This window comes from Anolis carolinensis, chromosome 1 (genome assembly GCF_035594765.1).
Source record: "Anolis carolinensis isolate JA03-04 chromosome 1, rAnoCar3.1.pri, whole genome shotgun sequence".
NCBI classification, from domain to species: Eukaryota; Metazoa; Chordata; class Lepidosauria; order Squamata; family Dactyloidae; genus Anolis; species Anolis carolinensis.
Window position 1 is genome coordinate 300553777 of NC_085841.1, and position 27381 is coordinate 300581157.

General features: G+C 38.5%; 1 protein-coding gene across 3 annotated transcripts in view; it reads right to left on the minus strand.

Annotated features, from left to right (window-relative positions):
• tp53i11 (tumor protein p53 inducible protein 11) overlaps window positions 1–27381 on the minus strand; it is a 70465-nt gene that overhangs the window by 20279 nt on the left and 22805 nt on the right. For 2 of the 3 annotated variants that reach the window (XM_062967925.1, XM_003214627.4), the window contains exon 2: window positions 2999–3162. In XM_062967925.1, the coding sequence (XP_062823995.1) occupies window positions 2999–3127 (129 nt within the window). In that variant the 5' untranslated portion in view covers window positions 3128–3162. Of the gene's footprint in view, window positions 1–2998; window positions 3163–25511; window positions 25640–27381 lie in introns of all 3 variants that reach the window. The other variant, XM_008105513.3, reaches the window with a different exon arrangement.

Here is a 27381-nt window from a genome sequence, read left to right on the forward strand (position 1 = left end):
TGAGTTTGCAGCAACCGCCTGTCTAAGGGTGGTGAGGAAGCCCCAATGGAGAATGCCATGGGGAGCAGTCAGGTTGGGGTGACACAGCCACCAGTAAGGCAGAGGGGTGGGGAAGGATGTTCCTTGAATGACCCAACCTTTTCAAGCACTAGGCCGCCAATCGTGAGGGGACTGGAGTTGGTGGTGAGGTGATGGCTCACTGGGGACCTGAAATGTTGGCTGGCAATGGTTCAGTGGAGAGCTGAGAGAAGTCGCTGTGAGAAGCTGACTGGCCAGGTGGCGGCCAGGGATGGTAAGGTCCGCCCACTGAATATGGCGGGAGGGCTTCTAAGCAGCTCCTGGAGAGTGCCTGCTTAGTAGGCTGGCTCCCTCCCACTCATAATATAAAGGTATACAGTAGAGTCTCGCTTATCCAACATAAACGGGCCAGCAGAATGTTGGATAAGCGAATATGTTGGATAATAAGGAGAGATTAAAGAAAAGCCTATTAAAATCAAATTAGGTTATGATTTTACAAGTTAAGCACCAAAACATCATGTTATACAACAAATTTGACAGAAAAAGTAGTTCAATACGTAGTTATGTTATGTTGCAATTACTGTATTTATGAATTTAGCACCAAAATATCATAATATATTGAAAACATTGACTACAAAAATGTGTTGGATAAGTGAGACTCTACTGTATTATATCAGTTATAATATAATATAAAGATACATTATATCAGTTAGTATCTATATTATACTTATGTCTTGTGTGTGAAGTGCCTGAGAACAAGCCCTGCCTCCAAACAAAGGACACAGGACTCAAACATTCAAGACAATATGTTAGTTGCTAACTTAAGGCCTATGCAATTTTTATTCTGTCAGAAAACATTTGGATGCTGGACATTTTTGAACCACAGTTTTTTTGTGAAATAAACACAGCACATATGAAAGACATCCAGAGCGGAAAAAGAGATGGTTTTTAAAGAGTCGGGGGAGAAGTCAACATATGACAGCAAGACTGAAGAAAGTGTGCATAATGCAGAGACACCAGCACTAAGTCCTGGGGGAAAACAGAAGGGAGAGGGCAAAACTATAGGTCTTTCTAACACTTCCAAAGGCAAGTCTCTAATGAGGTGAGAACAGCAGCTCTGAGCAGCCACCCCCATAGGCCTAATAATTCCACCCACAGCTGTGAAGCTATCGTCTCAGTTTATACATTCTTTGCAATTAATTCAGATTCCCGACACCTCTATGTTTATGTGGGGGAGATGGCTTGTGCAATTGGCTTGAATTCAGCAGAGATTATAAACTAAGGTGAGCCAAAGACTGAGGAACACAGCGATTACAGATAATTCTACTATTCTGCTGCTGTGACTCCGAAATGATCCACAGTCCCAGCCTTTGCTGCTGTTACACAGATATAGTATTTTCTAGATTTAACTATGTCTGCTCTCTGACATTAACGTTTTTGTCATTCTGCTCCTCCAGTCTCATCATGCTGACCCTTCCCTCTGACATTAGTTTTGATATGTTGATTTTACAATACATTAAGCATTGAAACATATTTTCAGTCACCTTGGAGCTTATGTGTCATTAGTCAGCAAGGCTGCCAAGATTTCAAGTACACATCCCCCTGGTTCTGCCTTCCCAGAGAAAAGCCTTTCCTCAGGTGAAAAAGTAGTCCTGCAATCATCTACTGAATCCCATCATTTTCCCTCTCACTCTCTGCAATCGCACTATCCTTTTCCTAATTGTTGACTGTCCTTCCTTGATTAATAAGCCTAATAATCTCAAGCACAGAAGATCAATTTCAACTGCAGACATTACAGACACTGATAAAATAAGATACACATAAGGTCCTTGAGAAAGCTCTGTGCAAGAGCAATTTCGGGGTATGAAAGCTGCTCTCCACTGAAAACTAAATTTCTTTCCAGGCCACATTTTCAGAGGATGCTTGCCAGGACTGCTTAATGTCTTTGAATGAGGAATAAGAAAGTTATGCACCTCTAGATGTTCTTGGACACCAACTTCCATCTAAGCGTATTGGCTGATACTGATCGGAGTGGACATCAGTGTCATACGGAGGGTCTCAGATCCATTAGCTCTTTAGATCATTTGCATGCCTCTTTCTTTCTCTGAAATCATTGATGAGGAGGGAGCATAAAGTGCTGGTGATGCCAATGCTTATACAGACACATGCACAAGTCATTCCAACAGGTCAGTGTATTGGGGAAAACGAATGTGCGTGCCTATGCATAAATCCCCTAAAGACTCCAGATCCTCTCTGATCTTGGAAGCTTAACAGGGTAACCCTGATTAGTTCTTGGATGGGAGATCATCAATGAATACCAGGTGTTATAAGCTGTATTTCAGAGTAAGGACTGGCAAAACCATCTCTGAGTAATCCTTGCCTAAGACAGCCCTATGAAATTCATGAGGTCCCTATAAGTCACCAAACAGCTTGAAGACACACACACAATGTGTGTATCTCCCAATATCGTGATTTAGTTTTGTCAGAAAATAGCATTCAGAAATACAAACTGTTTTATTGCCAAAGTTACTCAAGCTTTGCTGGCACTTCTGACATAGTTCAAAATGTTTTTTCTTGTGTGGTCTCATCTTGTTCGTTTCTGCACAACTCATTCTGAAAGTATAGGTTTTTCTATAGAAGAGTTGGTGAGAAGGAATTTGATTTAGGGCCAGAATGAGTCTGGAAACTGCTAGCCTAGTGATTCTCAATTTGTGCCCAACTAAACATTTTTAGTCAATTTCCAGAATCTCTTATCATTGACTGTGCTGGCTGGGAGTTAGATTAGAATACGCTTGGAAAACTGTCCTAATCCAATCTTCTACTTCTTCACCAACAGTTGGTACATTTGTGCCAATATCAAATGGTCACCTCTTTCCTAGGTGGTAATCCCACCTGCCACCATTTCATAATACAAAGCTGCCTCCTTCCTGAGCCATAGCCAGGAGAGAGTAGTTTTTTTGAAGACCAGAGTCTCTATTACCTTTGATCTATGAACTTCACCATCATCATCCTCCCCGCCAACGCCTAGGATCTTCCGTGTCTTCAGTCGGCTCACGAGGTCTGTCTGGCTGTGCTTCTTCATCAGAGGGGGAGGTTGCTTGGTTGCCATCGTGACTTGTGGGTAGTCGCTGGTTTGGGCAGAAGCTGAAATTAGATGGAGTAGAAATTAAACAAGGGAGGCACATTTGACCCTCCCAAAGGGTCAAATCAGCAAAAGGATGGAAAAGCTACTTCAAAGAGAAGATACTTTTAAATACATCATACTATGTATATCATAACAATTATGTTCTTCAGATACAAAAAGAATGGGCATCTATTCATTTCTAGTCTAGGCTTAGTGGGTGGGAAGGAGTAATAAAACCCTGTCTTGTCATATTTTTAGCTACAATTTAAAGATAAATGCCTAGAATTTGATACCAAGAGCCTCAAGGCTGCAATCTGATCTGGAAACATCTAAGAGGAAAGTGCAACACTGCCAAAACAAAACTGGCTGTTGTCATCCATTTCTAAGGTTAAGAGATGGATGATTCTGCTTCAAAATGTTAGGACTAGTTATTTGTATTTTCTGTCTTTGGAATAACTAGCAAGAAGGCAGACTGCATTCTGGCATTAGATCTGAATCACACTGTACATTGCAGGAGAAAGGTTTGTATCTTGTGCAACCCCTGACATCTTCAGAACACCAGGAAGTATGTTACATGTTGGGCCCCGGACTCCTAAAAATCCTCAAAAAGAGAATACTGAAAGGCACATATATATAAGTAGGCAACAAAAAGTAGGCAAACTTTGTGTGCTAATTGATGATAAACTGTTTATACCTTTAAATAACACATGTTTTGGCCTATATGAGGAAAGTCCAAAAATGGGACATAATAAACCTACTATAAATATTTTAATATGATACAGAATAACAGTAAATGAACCATATCTTATAAAAGCACACATAAAGGTACATATTCTTCTTACTGAAAATCAATATTTGGAGCTCTAGACAACACTTTCCAAATGGATGGGCACCTTTCTATAGATAACACCATCAGCTAACTTGCATCGTGGGCAAAGACCTGTTCCACTTGTAACTCACCCTTCCCCTACCGAGTCCAATTTTATTTCTATAACCTTTATGAAATATGTTAGGCTTTTAAAAAGAAAGAGTGACTAGCCCACTAGAGTAAAGCTGCTATTGGCAAGTCAGATGTTGGACTCATCCCTGATTTTGATGGAGTTGGCTTTCAGGCAAACCCACTCAGAAGTGCAGCTGCATTTTAATTTCCATTTATGGCACAGTCACAGCCTGCATGTGAAATACAGATGGTGGGAGAGTTATTTAAGAATGAGGAACAGTACTTGTCACCAACTTTGTCTATGACACATGGGCAACAAAAACAACCCAAATCTATTAAGCCAATTCAGTGAAGGCTGCTACATAATTCTCACCATTATTTTTTCCCTAGGAAACATCTTTTGAAAATGTTTCTTTACTGTTCCCCAAAAGTTGCAGGATTCCAACTCCTATCAATCTCAACTGTGGCAATGGCATGGGGAGGAATTATTCAAATCCCCAACATCTAGAGGGCATGAGATTTCCTAACCCTTCATTAAAGCTTATTGGTTTCCTATTGAGATAGCTTTATTGTTTATTGCCTTCTGGGTATATCTGCCCAATTCTTTAATAATGATTTCATTTCATTTATTTATTTATTTTCTATATTGAATACAAGCCTGACTCCCCTCAGGCATTTTAAAATTGGATACAGTGCAGTAAACTAGGACATCAAAAACCCGGAGAGAGATTTCACTAATAAACTGATGAAGAATTAGGAGATAAATTTATACAGCACATTACTTTTTCCCCAAAGGTAGGCAGTTCATATGGTCCCAAAACATGCTTATCATATCAGTTTACTGCACAAATCTTAGTACTAGGTTCACAAATGTTTTAATGGATAGCCATCTTATATATATTTCCAGAATTAGAGTTGAGAGGCAAGAGAGATGTTTATATGAATGAATATCAAATAATATTGGTGGCAAAATGGTATTAATAAATCAGATTAGGTATTGAATTCTTCACCAATTCTCTTCTTGAAGTAGAAGTAAGTTTTAGAAAACCACACAGGACCTAATCTGTGCAAAATTCACATGTTTTCATTTTGGAGAGAAAACAGCACTCAAAAATAATGATGATGATGACACACTTTTCATCTGACACATCATAACTGTTTCCTATAATAAAAATATTGTTTCCTATGCAAATCAACTCCATGCATATTTTAAACATATTAACTCCTCAATTGAAGCATTTTCTGAAATGGAAGCAGCTTTCTATGTGTAGAAAAGAATATTCTGTGCAAAATTTGCATATGATTGTTTGGCATAAGCAACATCATTTTCCATGTAGAAAATATTTCCATGCAACAATAAGTCCTGAGCTGTGAAGATTCTTATTGGTCCTGGATTCATCCCAACACTCAAAAAGCATATATTCTGGTCATGTCTTGAGTATTTTTGTCATCTCTAAATCAGACTAACCATTAAAGAACATTCCATCTAAACTAAAGGTATATTAATAAGAAGGAAGCACCTCAATCCATACACACATAAAATACATTCAGCCCTTCATATGCACTGATCTGTGTCCACAGATTGCACCATTCACAGCTTGAAAAAATGGTTTAAAAATCTAAATAGCAAACCTTGACTTTGTCATTTTAAATAAGGCTCACACTTTTACTAGACCATTGAAGATAATGGGACTGGAGCATCCATGAAGCTTGGTATCCGCAGGGAGCCCTGGGTCTTTTAAGATTAGCATCCTCTCTCCACATTTACCTGAGCATTTTCCCATTTCTGCTTTTCTCAGTTTGACATCCTTACAAGTTAGCACTCAAGTGCTTGAAAAGTAAAGGATTATAGTTTTAAGGTCTAGGTTATCTTTTTGAAACCTAGAATTAGAGTAGGGTTTTATAAGTATAATTTACATGATGCTAAATTTTGATTTATATCCTATTCTAATGTAAACACTGTGCTGATGTGGATGGATGATTGTTAAGGTGGGATGCTATGCTAGTTGCTGACCAAAAAAGATTTGATTTGATATTTAATGGCATCAACTCTCATTTCCACATACAACATCAAACTCAGGCATGTAACAATTACCTGAGTGACTAGCAGCCCAAAAAGTAACTTTTTCAAGCCCTGTAACTGCTCCCCTCCTCGAAACTGAATGGGTTTCATATTAAATGGGTTCATTTTTAATTTTTGCTGCCTCTTTGAATTTTAAAATGTTTCAGTTATAGACTTCTATGGTTTTTCCAGTTAGGAATAAAATATGTTACTAGACTCTAAGGCAACCAAAACAGCATATAAAGCAATCTATGGAAAGAACTCTTAAATAGGACAGCAATAGAGTTAAGTTGTCTGAAATCCAGTCACTGGTAGACAAAGGCCTTGATTTAATACACGCACCCCTGGTGTCAGAGTAAAGTTTTAGCAATCAACTCACTGTGTCCTAAAGTAATCCCAGCAGCAATAATATCCTCACCAGACTTGTACCAGTTCTGGATTTAGTTTGTTTGTTTAGCAGCAATACACATTCAGTGGAATTTCAAGTTGGCACTGCCTAGCTAGCTGAGCACTTGTGTAGACACGTCTCTAGAGGCAAGGGAACCAATATTCCTAGTCAGATTCTGACATCCTTTTATGAATTTGAAAACTGTGTCCTTACTATAAAATGAAACATACCCTGAGAAAAACCCTGGGAAGATCAGTTCTACAACTTGCAATGGCAGCTGCTCAAGAGAAGTGCTTCTCCCTTCATAACCAATCATATTAAAGGAATTACATTCTGAATACTTCACTGGATGTTTCAATATTTATATACAGCAAGGGGCAAATCACCTCTCAAAGTGCAGCATAAAATATCCATATGGGACAACAGCCAAAATCACTTAGAAGGCTCTTGGGTGAACATTCAGTCAATTAATGAACATTACATTCATTTTAAGGATCCTGCCCTTTATATCCAAAGAGTGCAGATTTACCTACTTGTAGTTACCAGACATTTTCCCCCTTTTATTTGCTCTGCATAGACCGAACAGAAATACTGTCTCAATTCTCACTCAGAAAGTAGAAAAACTAGCTGCGTCCATCCTTGAAATGTCAGATCTGTTTATGGTGACACCTGTCTTAACTATACCCCATTTGGACTACTGTAACACAGTGTATGTGGGGATCCCTTTGGAAACTGTTCAGAGACTTCAGCAGATTCAAAATTGCAGCCAGAATACTGGGTGAGAAAAGTTATAGGGAACATACATCTCCCTTACTAAAATAGCTTCTTTGGCTACCCATCATTTCCGAATACAATTAAAAATGCTGGTCAAGACCTACAAAGCCTCTATACAACTTGGGATCAGACTATCTGAAAGATTGTATTTCTGAATGTAACCCTGCCAGAGCTTTATGGTCTTGTTGCTGGTTTTGTTAGTCATTTCCAACTTATAGCAACCCAACGGTGAGCTAATCGCAGGATTTCCTTGGCAAGATCTGTTCAGAGAGTGCATGCCTTTGCCTTCTTTTAATGCTGAGAGTGTGTATGACTCATCCAATGGGTTTCCATGACTGAGTAGGAATTCAAATTCTAGTCTCCGAGTCATAGTCCAACACTACATCAGTGCTATCATTCATCTCCTTTTTATATAAAGGCAACCAAAAAGTAACAAAGCATCTGTAAGATCTATCATGGAAACTCAATTTGTGAGTGGTGATACAACAGTGATTCTCAACCTGTGGGTCTCCAGGTGTTTTGGCTTACAACTCCCAGAAATCGCAGTTTACCAGCTGTTAGGATTTCTGGGAATTGAAGGCCAAAACATCTGGGGACCCACAGGTTGAGAATCACTGTGATACAAAGTATCCCAAAGTGGTCAAGTTAGGTTAATGTGGTATTATGGGAAATAACATATCCCAGGAGAAAGCAACAAAACCAGCAGTTATTGTATTCTGCAGATCAAATCTGAGTTTCACTATAAGAAGGGGCAGACTAGATTTTCCAAGGTTCACTTAAATATTCCTGGATTTTCAGTAGAACAGAAAAGGGAAGACACAATCAGATAAGATTAACAATTCTATATTGCCCTAGCTATACCCTGCCACGCGTTGCTGTGGCCCATTGGAATTGCACTGAATAGCTCCGGTTTTTGGGTTTTTTTAGGCCCTGTGGAAGTTCGTGATGTGATATTTTGTGGTTTCAACCTCAAGGTGTGGATGATGGCTTGTGTTGTGAAATTTCGAGGTTGGGGGGTTAGTTTTGTTATTTTGCTCGGTGCCAGGACTCCATCACTCTTTTATATATATAGATAGGAATCTGGATGTGTGTGTGAAGTTTTAGGTATTCTTTGCTCCTTGAAGCTAATCTGCAGTGTTTCAACTGAGACACTTAATATTATAAATCAATTATAATTAAAAGAAAATGTGGATCGCTAAAGATTAGTTGAAATGCATTTTGGAGACTCTTGTATATATAGCCTTCAACAGAATGGAAAAGTGTGAGGCGGACTGCAAACTCCTTTTTAAAAAAGAATTTACAAATCCTGGCGTTATTTATGACTTCCCTGGCACAGGTTCTAAATTACCAGCTTTTCTCCCATCCTGATAAAAGAAAGTAATTCTAAATTTGGGGAAGTGAAGAGACTTCTCACACAGAGAATTTCCCTTTCAGAAACAACAAATTGAAAAGAAATCAGGGGAACACAGATCCGCATACAGCAAACCTTTGCAAAGCTGTAGTTAAACAGGCAATAAAATTATCACTTAGTTCATTTGAACATATTGCCCCGAATTCTCTTTACAACTCTCCCTAGTCTACACCACCCTCCTTGCCGCTTTCTCCTCATGATGCCATTCAGACCATATGCCAGTATAGCATGGAGTTAGACACCGTTACTTCCCCACCTCATAAAGTCTCTGCACATGGAAGAAGATGAACACACTTCAAAATATATGTGGTGCATTAGGAGATCAGAGGAGTGGTCACATGCTGTTGGAGAAATATAGTTACCAAGAAAAGATTCTGAGCCACTGACTGTTGCCAGAGTCTGAAACCAGCAAAATCGATCCTCATCACATTTCACACCGGAGGAGGCAAAGGTGAACTACCTAGCTGTTCCTTGTTGCAGCTCCATCTAGAAATCAAACAAACTGTGCTGACCTACATAATCTACAGAAACAGTTTCTGGTCCTTCATGCATTCTGAATTTTCTCCCCCAAAATCCATGACTATTGGCCATACTGACTGGAGCTTTGTGGAGTTGAAGTCCAACAGTTGACAATCACTCTTCTATGCCAGCTATCAAGCTTAAACTGTGCTGCTTTTTTATTTCATTGAATGAAGTTCATTCATTCATCATTACTGAATGTTTTAAAAAGTCTATTCACATTTCCATAACTACAGTACTATTTTTGAATCAAAATATTCAAATGTTTTCAGAAAGCGATTTGTCCAACATCTCAGCTTTGAAGATTGCTTATAAATCTTGTTCTCCAGCCTGTAATTTTGCTATTTTGAATACACACGTTTTCCCTGAATGTCTGATTTTGTCAAGCTTTATTGTTAGTGTTAATTTTCATCCTTTATAACCACATTAATGCTATATTGCTGTTGTATTTTGATAATGTTCATTTTATGATGTATTACTGCCTCGGCTTTTAAGTGCTTGTTAAAGTGCCTTGAATTTTGTTTTCAATAGAAATGGCAAGAGAAAGAATTCAGAAGAAACCTGTTTAATCTATCTGTAAGTTTTTAGGGAATAAGGAAAAGAAAAAAAGGGCATTAAGCTCTTGCTTTTATTTCCTTCATAATTTGTCTTGTTGGACCACTTTATCTTAGTGAACAGTGATTTTGCTACAATACTGCAGCAGGTTTTACACAATGGACAAATTAGAAATACAAATTAAAAGCTTCAACACCACCTCCACCCCACGCACAAAACATATAAAGACAAATCTAGTTTCTAAGTTCTCAAAAACTCAGGTGGCTTTCTTCTTGCAAACCAAGCCAAGGGAATTCAGCATCAACAACAATATTCTGTCAAGTTGCAATAAATGCATTACAGTTTCCATATTAAACCTGCATTGACTGTGCCTGAATTCAACAAACATTTTTATAATTAGAACTGAAGAGAATTCATGGCTGTGTGTTTCAGAATACAAAACACTTATGAGGCCATAAATCAAAATGATTCCAGCTTAGTGTTAAAGAATAAGAGTTATCACTTTTGTTCTCCTTTCAAACTTTTTTGGAATGATTAGAAGAGGAACTTTCCAACCTTCTAGCAGCTGATATTCCTAACGTTTGTTACTGAGGAGTAGTAAAATGTTTCTCCCTGTGTTTTTTCTAACATTTATTACTAAGGAGCAGATATGGGACACAAACAGCCAGCTAATGACAGAATCTTGGGGTTTAGTATTTTTTTTGGGGGGGGGGGGGATGCATCAGGCTGGGTTACCTCAATGAGTCAGATGACCACTCTTATCTCCACAATGCTGCCATTCAGTAGCATTTGTCACAGAAAATCACTGAAAGCCTTTTTAAAAAAAAAAAAAAAAAGCAGGGAAATTGTAAAAAACAAAACAAAAAAACACTAGCACGTTCTAGTTGTTTTAATGGTGTTTAATGGATTTGCTGGTGTATTTCAGTGGCATAATTACTACCAAGTTTTAGTGGGATGTCTTTCTTGAGAGAAGGGGCTTGGGCTGGATGGCCTCATAATCAATCACTGGCCCTGTGGTTAGGAAATTCTGCAGTTGTATTTGTAAGTACTGTACTTCCATTTCATTTATATCGTGGAATAAAGAACCATGAGAAAAGGGACTTGAGTATAAATTTAAACTATACTACACTCATAGTCATCAACACAGACAAGAGCTGATCTGAGGATACAGAATGTGTTGTATTTAAATTCATGTTTGTAAACAAGATATATGCTTGGACATTAACCATAAATTAGAAAAAGCTTTTCTACTGTTCTCTGTCCAGTTACAAAGGTTTTGATTTAAGGTCATTTCCTCCTTATTTTCTAAATCCAAACACTGTTTCCAATGAATCAGGGGGAAATACATAAATATTAACTCTTTGATACAATGCGTCTAGGTGTGCATCTACACTGTAGGTGGGTTGAGACAGTCTCTGAGCCTATGTTTAAAAACTTTTTTTGATTAAGAGTTCTCAGCTTCTTGATAACAATTGGCTTCTCTCTTCATGGAAAAATTAAACATTTCAATTACTTTATTAGGCTCCCTAGGTATCAGCTATAATTAAACAAACACCCACACAGTTACATGGCTGCAAAGAAGCGACAAGCCTTCCAAATGTACAGAAGGCGTCTGTGTTTTATCTTGGAAAGGAGGGAGGGAAAATAGCAAGCAATTTGTTGTACTCCTCTGATGGGTCATGTTTTCTACTTCATGCTAAACAAGTGTATCATGTAATCTTTGCAGTCTGCCATCCATACGAGCACATTCCTTTTGAAGAATGAAACAGGCATATATTTGTTGACATATAAATTGCCAGAAATGAACATACATTCCATGTAATTTGTGATATTTATTCTAGAGACAGAGGACCTTCCCTAGAATCAGCTTGGCTTCAGACAAGCAGATACCAACTGAAGTGAAGAATATTTGTGTTATGTTCCTCCACTGCACTCCAATTTGTATTTGCAGCTTCTGCGTCACACATCTTTTCCTTATGTTGTAAGACTTTTTCTGGCCTGATGAAAACTGCTACTGTGTTCGCTTTACTTCCTCAACAGCCAGAAGAAAGCATCCCATTTTCCTCTCAAGCATAAGTCATGTTGTTACAGCAGCATTCCCTCCACCACCATGAATTCCTTGACCCTGTTCAAATACCCAAAATAACTTTCAGATAGTCCAGATTGTACACCCAAGAGCAGACTTGCAACTTTTAACGCCAGATGTAGCGAATGGAGGGGAGGGGGATCATCTCAAGTGACATTTTTTACTCTTCACATTTCTAGCAATGCAGTAACTTAAACCATCAGTTGGGGATTTAGAAATCGAATTCAGGCATCCAAAGAAAAGATGCAGGAAAAGTTACCAAGCAAACACAAGCTCAGAAAATGTGAAAGTTCAGATATTAAACATTTTCAATGTTACATTTTTGCAATATGAGATATTTGGAGTCTGAAGGAGAATTTCATTGGGGTAGGGGAGGACAGTGCTTCGGTTTGACACTCCTCCAATAGCATACCCTCCTAGTTATCCCAATTTGGCAGGGACAGTCCAATTCATTTTTGTCATCTTATTTTTTCAACTTCATTTAAAATATACCAGTTTCTCTCTTGTCATGCCACCTGCCTCATTTGTCTTTAGCTTAATTAATTTCCTGTGAACCCAGTCCAAAGGGCAAAGATCGTCTGCTTTCTAATTCAAGAAAAAAAGAAGGGGGCAGGATCTTTCCCTTCCCTGTAGATTCAGGCAAAAGCAAATAGCTTCAGCTCTCCTAATTTGCATGTTTTCTCTAGTTAATAACTTTGGCACTTTGGCCACATTTTATCTGTGCAATTTTGAATTGTACTCAATATCTACATCCCCTGCATTTCGACAAGGATGATATGTTAATGGGATTAGCAATTGTATATTGGAGAGAGAATGACATTTGGAAAGGCTTCCACTATAACCAAGTCCTTAGTACCCCTACCCTTTCACTCAGGAAGCAAAACTATTGTTTAGATAATACCTTATTGCTCAAACTAATCCTTTTCAGATTAATCAGTACTGTCATCCCTGTATTCTGCCTCGCTAGCTGGTTTTTCTACATTTTCAACAGTACTTTGGAATTATGAAATGCATTATCAAAAGGCACGAAAGCACCACTGAGATAGTTTCAAGCTCAATGTTTTATGCATCAAAAGGAGAGAAGTGGAGAACTCCATTTCTTTTTCTTTGCCAACAGCCTAGTTCTTAGCTTCAAGCTGAGTGCCCCAGTCCATCAGCACAGGGTTGTTCCCATGTTCATGACATAAAGAATTGAAGTCCCCGGTCTCCAAGCACCACTTCAACCCAGCAAATAACCTGAATAATTCATCTGTTCTGCCACACAAAGCATCATATGGATAACTAACTGCCTGACCAGCTCTAAACACTGGAATGGGCTCCTCCCAGAAACAAGAGAGGATATAACAAACATTACAGCAATACTACTTTCATCATTTCTTTTTCTCAGTGATAAATTCTGAGGGCAAAATTGTAAAAGAAGGATTCTGGGGTCACAAAGGGATTCTGAAAACAGCTATAAAAGTGATTCTGATGTGATAAAACATTATGAGAAGATTATGAGTTTGCTTGCTTGAACATTAGAGATAATGTTACAGGGAAAATATATAACTGAAACAGATTCCAACCAATTGTTTCTGCCAAGACACAGTGTGGCAATTTCCTTGTGGATGGAGCTTCAGTGAACCTTGCAATGCCCTGAAAACTGATGCCTTTTGCTAGTATTATTGTGGTTATTCTTTGTGCCACAAAAGGGTGCAGACACCGTCCTACACCATGGAGCCCTATAGACTGGAAGGGTAGAGCATTTTCTCCCCACTTGGAAGAGGGAGTCAGCTTCCAATAGTAGTAATGATCAGTAGGTGGCAGGAGCTCCTGAGAAATGCCCAGGAGAGGGTACATAACACACACACACACAGAGGGATATACACCTTTAACAAAGCACCTTCCCTTTAAAAAGTCTTTCTATGCCTATTTATCCCACTCTTGTCCCATGTGTCCTATATTTTTAGCAACATCAGTAATGGAAGGATGGCAAAAGAAAAGCGGAGAAACATAATTTCAATATTAGGTTGCAGCATCATATCTGCTGTAAACATTTTGCAATAAAGCTGAATCTAGGACAGAATGAGATTCTGCTCTAGCTGATCCTACTATAGCTGTGTGTACTTGTCTACAACAGGAAAGTTAAACAGCTACTGCCATCCAAATCCCACTGTTTTGCTGTTCATGAGCATGCATTAATAGCGTGACAGAGAAAAAGGGGGAAGGCAACCACTTTTTTCAGATCCCAGAGGAACACCATGACAAATCACCTCTGAACAAAACTTGCTAGGAAAACCCCATGACAGGTTCACCTTATGGTCACCGTAAGTCGGAAATTACTGGAAAGCACACAACAAAAACAAAAAACAGGCTGCTTCACCACCTACCTATAACATGTTAGTGAAGCATTGGCCACCAGAATGGTGAGCATGAAAAACAGGATGGTGAAAGAAAAAAAATCTTCCATGCAGCCTCAAGAAAGCTTGTGAATGACTGGCACAGAACTGGAGATAAACATGCATTCTGGGCAAACACATATTGTGTCAGAGTGCACTTCATTGTCATGTCACATCAAGGAAGAGTATTTCTAGGAAATGGCGTATTGCTTGGAATCTTAGCAGGTCAGGGCCACCCATCTCAGAAAATATGTGCCCTATTTTTCAGTATCCTGTTTTTGTCTGATAAAACAGAGGAAGCAGGAATGAAATAACTTTTGTTGTTTTGTTGCTGCTGCTATGTGCCTTCAAACTGACTCCTACTTATAATAACCTTTATCCTGCAGTTTTCTTGACAAGATTTATTCAGATGAGGCCTGCCATTGCCTTTTTTTTAGGCTGGCAGAGAGTGACTTGCCCAAGTGGGTTTCCTTGGCTGAGCAAAAATTTGAACGCAGAGTTCAACATCCAAGCCACTACACCACACGATACCACTCTCTAAGGCTCTAATTTAACATTTTAAATTTTAATTATATTTTCCTCAGTCTCTCACAAAATTTATAGTTGGACATATACATAATTATCACTTGATGTTTATAACTTCAAGCTCTTGTAACAACAGTTCTTGACTAACTCAACCACCATGGATTACATAACAATTTCCCATCAAACAAGGCATCATTTATGTTCTTATGTCTCCAAATCATTAAAGAGGTTCCAGGGGCAAGGCATATCTGGATTCAGTTTTCTTTGGGAAAATAACTCAATGAATAAGCCCAAATAATATTTACAAACATACAAGCTGAGGTTAGATGGAGGCAAAACAACCTGACAATCTCTATGTCTCATACCAGATCTCCATAAAGCTAGCACTAATGTGTCCTTTGTAAAGCAAATAAGTCTAGCTCTCTGTGTTTTCTCCAAGTTTTGAATCACACAGGAAAGATTGGATGATCTTAAGACATCAACATAAATCTCCAGGGTTCATGGGTTAACTCCAAATGAGAGCAGGGATACAAATTCTCCATCATTCCATGTGATCATCTCTCAACAAGAGAAGGGTTGCTCACCAATCTTCAGTTCTCTGTCAGCAACAAATCTAAGTTTATCTTTCTTTTTTTAATTTTTAATCAGCCATAGAGCTTTCTACAATATACAAGGTTTAATTAATTTCAGACAAGTTACAACTTTCAAAAATTCAAGAGAAGTGGTATGTTTGCTTAGCTAAACTTCTTCTACTGCTCTGCTGACATCATCAGTGTCTGCTGGATGATATCTTTGAGTACATCCCTAAACCTCAGGTTTTGGCCCAGAAATCCAAGAGCCTGGCAAAAACACGGAGCAATGGATTTAAATTGCAGGTAAAAAGATTCCACCTAAACATTAGGTAAAAAAACTTCCTGATAGTAAAAGTTGTCTAACAGTGGAATATGCTGCCTTGGAGGGCGGTGGAGCCTCCTTCTATGGAGGTTTTTAAACAGAGGCTGGATGGCCATCTGTCAGGAGTATCTTGACTGTATGTTCTGGATTGCAGAAGGGGGTGGGACTAATTGGTCCTTGGGGTCTTTTCCAACTCTATGATTCTATCATCTAATCCTAATGAGACAACCTTAACCAAAGGAATGTGATAGCACTAAAAAACAGGAGCATATTTCGATTAAGAATAGTATGTGAATTCATTATTCTAAATCAGTATACTGTACAGTGAAAAAATTACCAAATTTTAGCAAAACAAAAACCCAAATGGCCCATCCTCTTCAAATATTACCTGTCAATCTTGCTTGATTTTCCATAAAAATGTTCCAGAAACATTTCAGAATGAGGTCTAAATCAACCTTTCGTTAACTGTGTAAATGGCTCAAGTTCACACTGCATCAAAATGGAAGAGTTTGGCAACAGACCAAAATTTCATACTTTCATAGTAGCCACAGTAAAACATGCTAGCTAGGTAAGTTCCAAACTATGTTCACAGTTCTCCTTTTTCTGATCATATCATAAGGTTCAACAACAAGTGCCGAATAACTTAAATCCTATGCCTCACACGTCTTCAGGAGGAGTTCAGCACCCATAGCATAATCAAACACTATGATATGCAAAGGCACAATACATGGGCATAGCTCCAAACAACACTGCATGTCTAATGGGATGAAAGTAGGTCATATTAGAGATAGAAGGATTTATTGCATGTGTACAAATGCAGTTTGGCCAAAGCATCAAGCTATGTACCTTGGGGTCAACACTTTATCCATCTGATGACTAAAAATGGGAAGGACATCATAGCTTTCCTATATTGTCACATCTTCCTCAACAACCAGACAGTCTCCATATGTTTAAAAATTCCTCATCATCTCTTCTGCTTATGAACAACATATCTATGCCATTAAAATATAATCTAATAGAATGTATTTCAGATGATAATGCTTACACAATCTTTTGGAAAAATTAAAAAAGGGAAGTTTGGAATCCTTCATCTGGATCCGAAAGACAGCTTATCAGTGTCTCAATTATATTTAATCCTTTGGTGAAGGACCACAAAATTGAGAAGGGCTATCTAATTCAACCCTGTGAACTAATGCAAAAGTACTTTGCAGTTTCAATTAAATTGGAACAGCTATCAAATTAGAAAAATCTAAACTGTATTTTGTGTAAACTGTGTAGCGCCCAGCTGAACTTAGTTTTTTTTTTATTCCAGAGTCAACATGCCCCTGGTGGCACAGTGGGTTAAACCGCTGAGCTGCTGAACTTGCTGACTGAAAGGCTGGCAGTTCGAATCCAGGCAGCAGGGTGAGCTCCTGCTGTTAGCCCCAGCTTCTGCCAACTTAGCAGTTTGAAAAATGCAAATGTGAGTAGATCAATAGGTACTGCTCCGGCGGGAAGGTAATGGCGCTCCATGCAGTCATGCCGACCACATGACCTTTTAGGCATCTATGGACAACACCGGCTCTTCGGCATAGAAATGGAAATGAACACCACCACCCAGAATCAGACATGACTAGACTTAATGCCAGGGGAAAACCTTTACCTTTATCAACATGCCTAGGCCCATCTGGTTGAGGACTGTCATATACTGATAGGGAAAATATAAACCATCTCCCATTCCACCTGTTTCCCACTCACATCCATGAGGGAAATTTTAAACCTCTTCAAATGTTGTTTGAGTGGCTAAGAATTATAGAAATTGTATCCAGATATGCTTGGTAAGGACTGGGTTAGGGAATGCTGTCTATCTGTTAATTACTGTTCTGAGCTGCACTTTTCTGCAAGTCATGTATGAAAATTTAATTAACCTAAAAGCTAATTCATGTCATCCAAACCAAGATAGCAAATGAAAATATGGATCATCTCACTCCTTCTGGATGAAATCATTGGAGACTTGCCTGCCTCTGAAAAAGATGCAACCCTATGTTAAAAGGCAGACAGTCTAGGAATTCTGAACACTGAAGTATTATATATATAAAAACACAAGAGGTATACTCATAACAACCTATTGACTATATGCAGCAGACTAATTTTCTTTGGTGGACGAATCTAGTGCCCTTGTGGTTAGATCTGTGCTAACATGATCTTGCCCCTTAATTCAGAACACTGCTGTGTTAAAAAAATGAAATGATTAAAAATATTCAGTTCTCTATTGCCAGTCCCAGTGGCAAAGCTTTTGAAAGAGTTAGTTAGAAGGAGGTGGAGAAAAGGAAGAAGATATGAAGCTTTCGGGCCCATTTAAATATCTACCAGTTAAATATCTGCTACTGATAGACTGCTTGGTTGTGTTAGACACAGTCCCTCATTCTCATTTAGAAGCCCATGGCCAAGGCTAAATTAAGGTGGCCGGGCCCTGGGGCAGTTCTAAAAATAGGACTTTCTTTTTGCATGCATGTGTGCATAGAGTGATGGCCTCACAACTAAACAAAAAAAATTACATGCAAAGCACAAGAGACATCAACAGAGAAAACTTCATGTACTTATCCATTTTCAGCTCTCTCAATTTGTGTGTGATTATAGCAGCTTGGCCTCATGCATTTTTCACTCAATTACCAAAGTTACATCCAAAATACTGATGAAACATTGAGAAATTCAGAAAGCGGCCAAGGAAGAAGCTACAGCTTTTTCCCTTCAACACTGTGCTACTATCCAATGAGAGGTACATTGCTTCATCGGCACCAACTGAACCACTGAAAAGTGAACCACCAGAAATCCTGACATGTCCCATGCAGTCTTAAAGAAGACTAAGAATCATGTAAAGGTTCAACACAATATATACAGCACTTGGGACTGTGGGACCAGGGATGCTGATGCTTCTTTTTTAGAGATGTATGCGGTCCATTATCTAACTGGTGTGTCTCCTGTCCCTACATTGTGGAGCTATATCTCTTCATCTTCACCTTTATGAAATCTACTTGGTTTCTATAGTAACAAATGTATTCCTGACAAAATACAATTAGTTCTAGATATAGAATTTGAATTTCCTCTCATTAGCAAAAAAAAGGGGCAAAGAATTACAAATGGATATTATACAAATATGCTACAACCCTTGTATCCACAAAACCAATATCCACAGTTTCACTTATTCACTTAGGACCTCTTCTACAAACTACACTTCTTCCCTATGCCTCCACTGTTCATCACATTGAAACTTTTAAGATTAGCTATACATATTCACACAAGGTCCAGGAATGTATCACCCCATAAATGCTGAGGCCATACTGTAGGTTCAAATGGGATCTAAATAGTAATCTGAGAGGGAACACAGGAATGACAAAGGTGGAGGTGAAGTAGTCTTCAGTCAGCTGAGATGACCAGGGAGCAGTAGGAGAGGAATAGGGTTGACTCAAAGGTTTCTTCTAGTTAGATTTTAATTGGCTCACTGTAGAAGACAACATTCCTAAATTACAGAAAGGAATGAGCAGATCTATCAGATAAATGCTTCTAAAATAAGCATGAAAATGGCAGATAATGAAGCTTGTTCTGATACGAGGAGAACATTCCTTGACTTTTTTTTAGTATTCAAGAAAAGACCGAAGTACAAATTAAGATGTATATGGAGGGGATTATTGAAGAGAAAATACCTTCACTGAAGAAATTTTTCGTATTGCATTGAAATATAATTTTTCATGTGAAGCATTTACACATGACTGGCAATTTGATTGGATATGCAAAGCACTGTACATGTTATTAAAAGTTAAGATGGAAATTTGCCACTTTTACCTTACAATAGATCAACGTTGATTTTAAATGTTTGATATTGGAAGAATCAAAGGTGGCTAGTAATTTACTGATCAGTTGGATAGTGAATCCATGATGGATCACAGCCTGAACTTTGAAAGAACTATCCAAGGTGCTGAAACCTATTTCCCAACTAATTATTTATTTTATTTATTGACTTCTAATTAAAGATAATCCAAAACCAAGAAAATATATAAATATAATATTTAAAATGAACAGTTTATACGGCTAAAATAGCATTACAATATAAAAATAATAAAATGCATTAAACCTTATATACAACCTTAAAATATCAATTATATCACTGTTAAAATCCCAACTTTTGACAGCTGGCAGAGAAATGTTTTTACCTGCCAATGAAAGGTGACCAGGGACAAGGCCATCCTGGTCTCTCTGGAATCAGTCACTGAGAAGCAGCCCTTTCCCTTGTTTCCACCATCTAAGGTATTAGGTCTTATACTTCAGATAATTCCTTTATAGCACTGCTTCTTAAACTATGGGTCCAAACCCCAAATGGGGTCCCCTCATCTCAATGCTGGGGTCCCAAAATATTTGGCAACACTAAAGGGTATCTGATCGCCACCTACTGGGCATGAATCTGTTGTGCAGTTTTTACAATGAACTCTGCAGAAGATCTTTCAGCTTTGCTTTATAAAAACAAAAATCAGCTTGTTTAGCAAGCCTTGCAAATACTGATTTGTTTGTGAGTGGAAAAGATTAAGAAGCCCTGCTTTAGAGTCCTTTAAAAAGACTGAAATTATGAGTAAATTTACTGCCCCACTGAGAAGAAATTCTAGATGCCACTGAGAGGCAAGTGAAATCTGTCAACTTGATTATACATTACAATGATAGTTCTCAACCTGTGGGTCCCCAGATGTTTCGGCCTTCAACTCCCAGAAATCCTAACAGCTGGTAAACTGGCTGGGATTTCTGGGAGTTGTAGAAACACCTGGGGACCCACAGGTTGAGAACCACTGCACTACAAGAAGAGTAAGCCTTTCCAATATGGAAAGTGACTACTATGATTTTGTGGCAGGACAACATAAAGTTGACCTCGTAAAGCTGATTTTTGTTTTTATGAAGCAAAGCTGAAATATCCTTTGCAGAGTCCACTGTAAAACTGTAATAATTGTGAATTCAATTTTACAGCGTGGAAAGATTCCTTTTAAAAATGCATTATAATTACTAAGAAACCCAATATCCCAGTAATCAGTTACCATTATTATTATGATTTTTAAAAGTAATTATTTATTATTTGACAAAACAACTAAACATTATTTTAATGACTAAAAAGCCCCCGAATGTTACAAACCACTGTCCTGTGACTTCAACATTTACAAGAAAGCAAGAAGTAGTGGTTTGAAGGCATAACATTCCCTTTTAGTGAGACTGGCCCCTAAATCAATAAAACAGACATTTCAAAGCTATCCCACACAAGCAGATATCCTTTGATCACTTACAGTCTTAATATTCTGCCTTCCTTTATGGGGAAAGAAATGAATGAAGCTCTGTTCACTCTTGCCTTTGGCTCGAAAATGTTCATACAGTAGGACCTTTGAATTGGCCAAAGTTTGGTTCTAGCATCCTCCTCTGATAGCAAAATCCATAGATGCTACCATTATTTGCAGCAGCAGAGTGAAACGATAAGTAAAATTATGTCCCTTATATAAAATGACAAAATTAAAATTTATGTATTGGGATTTTTTTTTTGGATGAAATATTTTCAAGTAATGGATAATTGAATCCAGGGTCGAGGAGGGACGACTTGTCTCCCAATTCAAGTTGAGAGGACCCAAACAATTCAAGTCCAAATCAATTCAATAGCTCTTTCAAATGGTAGGGTTTTTTAAAAAACATTGTTGATCCAGTAAAATCATATTCCCTCCAAAAAAATCTCCTGAATCTTGCCACTGCAATTTATTCCATTATATAAAGTATTTGCTCATTGCACTTCCTCTGAATCTTGACACATGCCCCTTCCTCTGTAAAATAAGAAAACTACATTCAAACAATGGGGACTGTTTAACCTGAGATGATCACACTTTCTATGAGAGTGGATTAAATACACATCAGTTTTAAACCTAAGGACATTCCTTTAACTTTGCATGTTGTAAATCTGGTGGGAAAAGGAAGATTCTCTTAACTCACACCCCTTACAAACATTAGACACTAGTTGCAGTTTTAGTTAAAAACTTCTTAAAATCAACTCCACCTACTCTTTCCTTTCTTCCTTCCTATGATCCACATTAACTCCTTCATATTTACCATTAGCTTCCATTCAGGCAAACTAGGCTCACAAGCAGATAAAATGAATGGAATCAATGTTACTTGCACCCCCACCCCCCCCACCCCCCCAAAAAAAGACTAGATTTCTGCAGGCTTACACAAGTCTTTTGGGAGGTTACGTATGTGCATTTGCACACATTCAACAACTGTTATAATAAGAATGACACATCTTATATTAGTCATGTTTTTTAAAAAACACACAAACACATACACAAATATACAATCTCTGTTTACATAGCACCATGTTTTTACTCTGGTTTTCCATCTTCTGTGTAGCCTTAAATGACCTGAAAGGCTTTAGAGCAGCTTTCCTCAAATTTCTTCAGATTTTTGAGCTTCAATTCCCATTATTCCGTGTCACCACTACCAAGATTCCGGAAGATTTGGAGATATCCAAAATATTTGGAAGATACTGTGTTGAGGAAGGCCCCATACATCTCTTCCAACTGTCTTGATCTGGCAGGGATGATCTTGGATAATCTTCTATTGTTCCACTTAGAATCACAGAGTTGGGAGAAACTTCATGGGCTATCTAATCCAACTCCCAGTCAAGAAGCAGGAAAATCGCATTCAACGCACCCCCGACAGATGACCATCCAGCCTCTGCTTAAAAGTCTCCAAAGAAGGAGCCTCCACCACAGCCCGGGGGAGAGAATTCCACTGCTGAACAGCTCTCACAGGGAGGAGGTTCTTCCTAATGTTCTGATGGAATTTCCTTTCCTGTAGCTTGAAAACATTGTTCCGCATCCTAGTCTCCAGGGCAGCAGAAAACAAGCTTTAGTTTCTTTTAAAATATCGTTTCTCTTGCCTCCTCCCACTTTCCCTCTAACATCTGCTTACTTCAGTCATTGCAAACCATTGAAACTGAAAAAGAAGTTAGCACTTAATTAATTCAGCAGAGTACAATAGAGGACAGGGTGTAATATTTTCCTTCCCAGTAAACTCATGCAAAAGCAAACTGCTGCAGCCTCTTCCAGCTGATGTGGTCTTCCTCATTATTAACTTTTGACCATATTCTGATATTGATTGTCCACACATGTCCCAGTTTAAATCTGTAAAAGGTTGGAGAGCATGGTAGTTTATGCTGAACTATTAGAGGCAAGACCTACTATAGCCTTCCTGGTTCCACATAATCACTCCACACTTGTGAACCTGGTTCAAGCTATCAGTGGAAGATATCTAGACCTGTTTGACTTTCCCACAATACAATTATTGTCTCCTATATACTCCCCCTAAAATAATTTACATGTCTTCCAGCTTCTAGGATAAAAGGGATAGGTCTTTCAGGCCACAGAGATCTAGATTTTCAGATTCAGATGCAGAGTGTTGTAACAGTATAAACTTTTTGTTTTTCTTAGACGTATTTTCTCAAACACTCTTTGCCTAGGCAGAATAGTCAGTTTTTTTTAAAGTAAAACATAGCTTTAGAATAATCAGCTGTGAATGGCAGTCTAATGTCAGTTATTCCCTAAGAAGTATTTCTCACAAGTCTGCACCCCAAAATTGGACTTCTGTGCATGCTTACAAAGAAGAAAGTCCCACTGAACTCAATCATTTTCTGAAAAGATAACAGGACTTTACTGTCAGCTTGTGAAATACTGAAGAATAAGCTATGCTCTTTTTTAAACTCTGATTTCAGCCTGATTTTTAACTGCTATCTTTTATATGGCAGGATCAGGTGTTTCTGATTTGATTTTTTAAAAACAAGGACAGAAGGTTCTTCCACCTCCAATTTGAAGCACATAACACCTAAAAGCATCCATTCTCTTGAGAAATAAGGCAAAAAGTTCCACAGGTGCATCTTCCTCTTCTCAGCATTGAAATACAACGATGAATTAAATATATAGCCAATTTTCTGCCATTTCTTGGCACCCCAAAGTTGATGTTAAACACAGCTGCCTCACCTGGCCTAACAGTGAAACAACTGTTACAGAGAACATATTGCTATGCTGCTGTACCTGTGGAACTAATCCCTATATCAGTACTGAAATCTGATCAGCGCACTGCACTTAATGGTGTATCTTTTGTCTTTTCACATGAGAAATGAGATACTTCCAAATGGTTTAAATGATGTTAGAAAAGTGTTTCTTTTCCAATATAATATTGTGTCCCTGTCTGGAGCATGATTCCTTTCTGAGTTTTCACAGGAAACAGTATGTGGGGCCGGGCTGTGGCGCAGCTGTTGAGCAGCTGCCTTAAATCACTCTGACCATGAGGTCATGAGTTCGAGGCCAGCCCGTGGCGGGGTGAGCACCCGTCAATTAAAAATAAAAAATAGCCCCTGCTCGTTGCTGACCTAGCAACCCGAAAGATAGTTGCATCTATCAAGTAGGAGATAAGGTACCACTAAAGTGGGGAGGCAAGATTAACTAATTTACGACCTGGAATGAGGAAGTGCCGTCAGTGTGGATGATGAAGCAGCTGCTTCCCCCTGTGGCCAGAATCGAACATCCCCTCAGAAGAACGTTAACTTGCCTCTGTGTGTGTCTCTCAGTCTCTGTTTGATGTGTTTATGGGCATTGAATGTTTGCCCTTTGTGTGTTATAATGTGATCCGCCCTGAGTCCCCTTCGGGGTGAGAAGGGCGGAATATAAATACTGTAAATAAATAAATAAATAAATGTGCTCATATGCTTATGTGTGACAGAGATGCACATCAGAAAGGGAAAAAAAGGAAGTTTACATTCCCAACTCCACATATCCCGAGTGACACATATCCTTAGCATACAGTTCCAGGTGAAGCGAATGCTAGGCCACAACCAGAGACAAAAAAAAAAGTGAAATGAAGTATGTGTGGAATGGGTACTGCTGGAGAACTGCTGGCAAAATACATCTCAACAGTATATTTCATTGATTTGGTTTTGCTTGGAAGCCAAGGTTCCCTGAAACAGACATACTAATATAACTGCCTAGAGACTTGTAGATTTCCGTAGAGACCTCTCATTCTCCAGCTGGCCTACTGGCATTATTCTGTGTTTGTAAGACTCGACAGCTTTACAGTATAAAAAATTGTGCAACTGTGAAATAATGACTGCTCTCTTGACAGTCACTGGAACACAGCTCACTGCATGCAGAAGCCTTCTCTCTACTACTCTGGGTCATACAGCTTAAGACCTTTTTTCTCTCCATAACAGGATGAAGTAAGAGGAGGTGGCTATGTAAGATGTTATTTCTACCCCCTAAATTTAGATTACCTCAGATAAACCAAGTGCTCGTTGATCAAACTCCACAATAAAAAAATGTCTGGTCAATACTGCATCCTGATCCCTACAAATAGCTACTACAAGTCCATTTTAGATATTAAATAGTGTGGGAAAACTGTACCTCCCAGAGCCACTCAAGGATCATCTTTTTTTTAAAAAATGCCATCAATGATTTCTAGGGGGCATGTTTTGCCATATCTGCCTCCCCCCCCCCAGCCATTGTAACCCCAAGAAAAGCTTTAAAAAACAAACTAGAAGTAAACCAGAAATGACCAAACATTTTAAAAAGAGGTTCCTCTTGTGTCTAAAATTGCCCAGAGAGGCTACCAGCATGGCAAACATGTCTTCCATATTTAAGGACCTTGCTTAACCAGGGTCTCCTAGGAGCGTAATGCAGGCCAATGATACAGATTACCATTAAAGGTTAATAGGATAGAAAAAGACACCACACAAACAAATAAAAGCCCAAACAAATAAAAGTTTATAAACATATGCATTGTGGCACTAACTTTGATTCGTTCCCAGCCACCCACTCTTGCAACAACTGCTGCAACAGCTCTGGTTGTCCAGGAGCGAGCCATGCAGAGGAAGGCAATGGAAGAGGTGAGAAGGGCATCAGTTGGTGTCTCACCAGCAGCTGCCATTAGGAAATGAAGACAGAGAAGAAAAAAGAAAGGGAGGGTCATCCAGAGAAATCCTAGTACTATTCCCTCTTATTCCCTCTATTGCAAGCATCAACACATTTTTCTCAAAATAATTATTCATATTATCATTGAAAAAAATGGTTTACATGGACATATTCTGGCAAAAAAATAGAACTGGCAGTTAATTAATTTGACTGACATTGCTGATTAGAATTAGAATGCCAGGACTGAATATTGCTCACAGTCCTTCCAGCCATAGTTACCCTTAGCTCTCCTTATTTTTGCAGAATTTTAAGGTGCAGGGAAATAATTTTCTTGCTGTTCTTAGTAAGCCATTGGGGGTCAGAAATACTCCCATCATCCATATTCTACTGAGCTATAGAAAATAAAGGGTAGTAAGTTGTTACTACAAGGGAAGTTATTACTACAAGACAAGTAAAAATATTTGTTGTAGTGCTACTGAGTGCCATGTCATGTTGTTGTTGTCACTATTTCTTACACCCAGATGGAGAACAAATTAAAATATAGCACATACCATCAGTTAATAATGCATAAAGCAGTTTAAAAGAATGTTTCAGTCCAATATATATTCAAACAATTGGTCCACAGTTTAAGTACAAGGTTGAACTGGTTGAATTCAGCTGAAATGTGATTTTTCCACAAATCTTTGATGGCTACTGGGTTTCAGAAGACAGCTGTGTGAAGTGATTCTATCACAGAACTCTACCACTAAACTTTCATAGTCTGCCAGATAAAATGCAAAGCAGCATTTCCATGATGAGAAGTCACCAGATCTTCCTTCTTGGTTATAATCCCCAATTATACTGTAAATACTGCTTTGTTGTGTGTGCTTTTCCCATATGGAATTACCAGAGCAAAGGAAGGACTTGAAACCTCCCAGCTGAATCCTCTCACAGCAACATCTGAGAACACATTTCTAAGAACACAATAAATATTACAAGGAGGGTCAAACAGAAATGGTGTTTTTATCTACATCTTAAATGTCATTGCAGTGTCAAAGCTGGAGGAGACATTACACAGCTAACGGTTACTCTGTGAACTTTGTGGCTGATTGATCTCTGACTCTCTCTGCTTAAACTGCTTGATTCAAAACAAGATGTTCTGAAAATAATGATAATCCCTGAAATATCATCTCAGTACACAGATTTGCTTGTTGTTCACCACTTTCCAGTTTAATTCAGATTATGACAACACTATGAATGACAGACCCCCAAGTCACCCTACCATCAAAAAGCCTTGGTCAGATCTTGCAAACTCAGGGCTGTGGCTTTCTTGAGTGAGTTTATTAATCTAGAATGTGGTCTTCCTCTTTTCCTACTTTACCAAGCATTGAGTTGTCTTTTCTCATAAGGTGGTACAATAGCCTCAATTCAGTCATCTTGGCTTCTAAGGAAAGTTCGTCCTGATTTCTGGGGCCCGTTTATTCCATAGTTAAGAGCCCATAGTTGCCACTGAACTCTTCTCCAGTTTCACATCTCAAATGCGTTAATTTTCAGGTTTTTTATGGTCCATATTTCATAATGATACATAGAAATAAGATGACATGGATCATTTTGATTTTTTGATTCAGTAATATATCTTTAGTAGTCATTAATCTGTAGAGCCCCTGGTGGGGCAGCAGATTAAACCACTGAGCTGCTGAACTTGCTGACTGAAAGGTCGGCAGTATGAATCTGGGGAAGCGGGGTGAGCTCCCACTGTTAGCCTCAGCTTC